At 45.2% G+C, this 5,000-nt stretch overlaps 1 protein-coding gene across 1 annotated transcript in view; it reads left to right on the forward strand.

The window, feature by feature from the left end:
* The first annotated feature begins 29 nt into the window (after positions 1 to 29).
* The window catches only part of LOC105906078 (tetraspanin-1-like), an 8,514-nt gene continuing 3,543 nt past the window's right edge, over positions 30 to 5,000 (forward strand). The window contains exons 1-4 of the mRNA XM_031562438.1: positions 30 to 132; positions 3,345 to 3,560; positions 3,889 to 3,963; positions 4,507 to 4,614. Coding sequence (XP_031418298.1) covers positions 76 to 132; positions 3,345 to 3,560; positions 3,889 to 3,963; positions 4,507 to 4,614 — 456 coding nt within the window. The 5' untranslated portion in view covers positions 30 to 75. The remainder of the gene's footprint in view (positions 133 to 3,344; positions 3,561 to 3,888; positions 3,964 to 4,506; positions 4,615 to 5,000) is intronic.

Raw genomic sequence — 5,000 nt, forward strand, 5'->3', positions numbered from 1 at the left:
TGTTCAGATGTTACCTCTTGATGTCTAACGCGTGTCTTTGTCTCGTCTCCAGCTCGCACGCCAAAAGCAGCCAAGATGTGTTGCTCGGGGCTACTGAAGATCATCATGTTCATCGTCAATGGCGCCATCTTTGTAAGTACTGCAGGCCCATCTGCCCCAGTAACCCCAGGCCACTCAGCCTCAGAGAAGAGAAGTATCAAAATCTATCAAAATCTATCAAAGTACTTTATTTGTCATTGTCACAAAAACAAGTAGAGACAGTAGAGGCAGCAACAGACAGCTAAAAATGTAGGTTGCTGTGGACATTAACTGCCACAGCTAAATAATAATAGATAACAATCAATGAATAGATAAATAAATATCCCTGAGTAAATTAAAAAAGAAATATATACATTGAGGTGCATCAATAGTTGCAGGGTGGAGTGTTAAGAGTGCAGTCTATGAGGGCGGGCCGGCATCCAGATTAAAGTACCCCTGTGACAAAAGAAAAAGGTTTTACTGTTCGAGCGCAGCACTTTTGCTACGTTTACGCCTCGCGTCCAGAGTTTTCGGTCTTAGCGTGAACGTGGTCTTAGCGTGAACGTGGTCTTAGCATGGACGTGGTCTTAGCGTGGACGTGGTCTTAGCGTGGACATGGTCTTAGCGTGAACGTGGTCTTAGCGTGAACGTGGTCTTGGCGTGGACGTGGTCTTAGCGTGGACGAAGCCTAAGAAACAGCAACCCACCAGTCTCTGTGCCTCAAACGTATTGTTTTATATACCAGAGACCAGAAATAAAATGAAATAGAATACAATTAAATGAAAGTATTGCAGGGTTCAATTCAACGTAACTCCTTCACCATGACCTCCCCTCCATCTCTCTGACTTGTACGCAGACACACACGCACTCACACACACACACACACACACACACACACACTCACACACACACTCACACACACACACACACTCACACACACACACACACACACACACACACATAAATGGCACATGCTCACTGGGTCTCTGGCAGATATGTATGTAAGGAAGCAGGACTGACTGAACAGACCAGTTTTGTAGAACGGTCTGGTCCAGCCAAATCACTGAGCTGTTCCAACCTTTCTTTCTTTCTGTTAATGAACTATATATAAAGAGGGTAGCACTAAGAATCCCCCCATTTACGAGGTTACAGTGAAATTGCTTGAATTTCCGAGGCGTGTTTCGTTAGTCGTAACCCAGACATGAACCTCTCACCTTATCTGGCACGGCAGGTCACGTCAGAGGCTGCCGTTAGGTTTATGGCGCTATAATGTTTGGGGTTGTGTGTGTGTGTGTGTGTGTGTGTGTGTGTGTGTGTGTGTGTGTGTGTGTGTGTGTGTGTGTGTGTGTGTGTGTGTGTGTGTGTGTGTGTGTGTGTGTGTGTGTGTGTGTGTGTGTGTGTGTAATGTTAAACACCATTTGTGTTCCAGAGAAGCATGTGATTGGGCATGACCTGCCCTGACCTGACCACTGTTGTTTAATTGTTGCTCCACTCCGTATCACTGTTAGATGATTACACTCATAAATATGAACTGGTCTTTTGAAGCCTTTTGAGCAGATATGGCACAACACGCATGGAAAAAAGTGGATCAAATGGAAAAAAGTTCATATCTTATGTTATACAGTACCAGTCAAAAGTTTGGACACACCTTCTCATTTTTTGAGAAGTTTTTTCATTACATTTTTTATATTTTCTACATTGTAGATAACACTTTTTTTGTTTAGTACATCACTCCATATGTGTTCTTTCGTAGTTGAAATGTCTTCAGTATTAATCTACAATGTAGAAAATAATAAAAGTAAAGAAAACACTTAAAGGTGTGTCCAAACTTTTGACTGGTACTGTATATGCAACAAAAAACAATAAAAGATGTATTATACATGACCTACATTTCATAGATAGATAGATAGATAGATAGATGGATACTTTATTAATCCCGAAGGAAATTGAGGTCATCCAGTAGCTTATACACTTAACTTAACTCACAAACATACATACACATGAGGGGGAGAGGAGGAGATAAGGTTGAATGAGGGGGAGAGGAGAGGAGGAGACAAGGTTGAATGAGAGGAGAGGAGAGGAGGAGACAAGGTTGAATGAGAGGAGAGGAGGAGACAAGGTTGAATGAGAGGAGAGGAGGAGATAAGGTTGAATGAGGGGGAGAGGAGAGGAGGAGACAAGGTTGAATGAGGGGGAGAGGAGAGGAGGAGACAAGGTTGAATGAGGGGGAGGGGAGGAGATAAGGTTGAATGAGAGGAGAGGAGAGGAGGAGATAAGGTTGAATGAGGGGGAGAGGAGGAGATAAGGTTGAATGAGGGGGAGAGGAGGAGACAAGGTTGAATGAGAGGAGAGGAGAGGAGGAGATAAGGTTGAATGAGGGGGAGAGGAGGAGATAAGGTTGAATGAGAGGAGAGGAGAGGAGGAGACAAGGTTGAATGAGGGGGAGGGGAGGAGATAAGGTTGAATGAGAGGAGAGGAGAGGAGGAGATAAGGTTGAATGAGGGGGAGAGGAGGAGATAAGGTTGAATGAGGGGGAGAGGAGGAGACAAGGTTGAATGAGGGGGAGAGGAGAGGAGGAGACAAGGTTGAATGAGAGGAGAGGAGAGGAGGAGACAAGGTTGAATGAGGGGGAGAGGAGGAGACAAGGTTGAATGAGGGGGAGAGGAGGAAACTACATTTATTTTTCTCATGTGAACACTGAGTCACCCTGTGCTTGATATGGGGGGGGGGGGGTGGTTCTTACATATAACGCCTTGAAGAATTTCTGCAACACTAAAGTAATATTTTACTCCCTCAAATGATTTATTTATATAAAAATGTAACCCTGTAAGATTTCAAGCCAATCACTAACGCTGAATTCCCGTGCTTACGTGTTGTCACACATGCGCTGTCATTGTGTGTTCTTGTTAAGGCGTACGTACACTCAACCTGGTTGCCTATGGCAACTGAGAGGGGTTCAAAGATCACAACGCTCAAAAAACAGAGAGGGAAAAAAATAAATCTTAATTCTGGGTACTCTGAGGAAGCCTGTTATGCTTGTACATGCACGTGTGGTGGTTTCCAATCCACTCACTCCAGGAAGAGACTCAGAGACTCAGCGGTCCTGCCTCGGCACTTCAGTGGGATCCACGAGTCTCTGTCCCCAGCACACAGGACGGACAGAGACGGACAGAGACGGGAACTTCATCATGGTCTATGCTGAACCCGTGGTTTCTCCCCCCTCTCACACCCGTTTCCGCCCCAGCTGGTAGGGCACTGCTAAAGGTTGAAGGGTTAAAGGTTGAAGGGTTAAAGGTCAATGCTGACCCTCTGCTTTCTGTCCTCAGCTGGTGGGCGCTGCCATCCTGGGCGTGGGCATATGGGTGCTGGTGGACTCGAGCTCCCTGCTGGGCTTCCTGGACCACATCGAGGACGCGCCCCCGGAGCTGGCCCAGCTGGCCAACGTGGGCTACCTGCTCATGGGGCTGGGCGTCGTGCTCACACTCATGGGCTTCCTGGGCTGCTGCGGAGCCGCCCAGGAGAGCCGCTGCATGCTGCTCACCGTGAGTGACCTATGACCTTCGACCTCTGACTTTACTCTGTATGGGCACATGGTGTTTAGCTGGTGGAGGACAGGGCCTGTGACAGGGGGGGTCACAGCCCTGGGGTCACGAGAATCATAGCCATGGGGATATCCTTTACCAACCCCACTCTCACTGGTGTCATTTTATATTATATTTCTTATTTTGACAAATACATGTACTCCATAAATTATTTCAATTTCATTTTAATTGTTATTCTTTTTAAATGATATTCTTGTTCTTTGATTAAGGATAAAACAGTCATCCCAGTTAACTAAACTCGACCCCCTGCGTTTCTCCACTTCTGTAGTTCTTCATCATTATCCTCATCATCTTCATCGCTGAGGTGGCTGGAGCCATAGTGCTTCTTGTGTTCCAGCCCTTGGTAAGATCACAGCTAATTATTTAAAGCTACACTTGGTAAGATCACACCTAGTTATTTAAAGCTACAATTGGTAAGATCACACCTAGTTATTTAAAGCTACACTTGGTAAGATCACACCTAGTTCTTTAAAGCTACAATTGGTAAGATCACACCGGGTCTTTTAAGCTACACTCAGCTTGCCACTTTGCCACTTTTTGAGGTATGTTTTTTTTATAGGCAACTCTCTGAAGAATGTTCTATTTTACTTTTGGAAAAAAAAAATCACTGTGTGTGTTATACAAGTGTTAAGCAAGAAATGACCAGTAATGTTATCCTGATACACCACGGCTGCCTATCTCTTACAACCAGTGCAAAAGAAACGAATGGCATCCACTTACTTCAAAACTTCACTTCACTTCACTTCACAGCTAAATATATAACCTTGTGTTTAGTTAAATGCAATACTGGGAAACCGCAGTAGCTACAATTCCACAGAACTTTTCACGCGAGTCCTACGTGTCCGCTGCTTTTCACGCGAGTCTTACCTGTGCTTTGCTGCTGCAGGTGGACAAACTTCTCACTCAGGTTGGAGGTAAGGTAGTTAAGAGCATCGAGAAAGACTACGGGAACAGCGACGGCCTCACAACCTTCTGGAACACCACCATGGAGGAGGTGGGCCCACTCACTTGTCTCTCAGTGTTCACGGCTGTGTTGATGTCCTTGTATGGGTTTGTTTGAATACGTCTCGCAGGAACTCAAGATCAGTTACTGCTTACACAGATATCCCCAACACACACACTGGGAAGATTAAGTATGTTAACCGACAAGACTAAGAGTTATCTCTCTCTCTCTCGCTCGCTCTCTCTCTCTCTCTCTCTCTCTCCCTCTCTCTCTCACTCTCTCAATGTTCTGTACCTGTCCATATATTTCTGTCTGTCTGTCTGTCTGTCCGTCTTTCATTTTCTCTCTCTCTCTCTCTCTATCTCTCTCTTTCTCTCTTTCTCTCTCTCTCTTGTGTATAGAAAGTCTTAGTTGAATCAAGGGTCAGAGTTGAATAT

This window comes from Clupea harengus, chromosome 24, assembly GCF_900700415.2.
Source record: "Clupea harengus chromosome 24, Ch_v2.0.2, whole genome shotgun sequence".
In the NCBI taxonomy this organism is placed as follows: Eukaryota; Metazoa; Chordata; class Actinopteri; order Clupeiformes; family Clupeidae; genus Clupea; species Clupea harengus.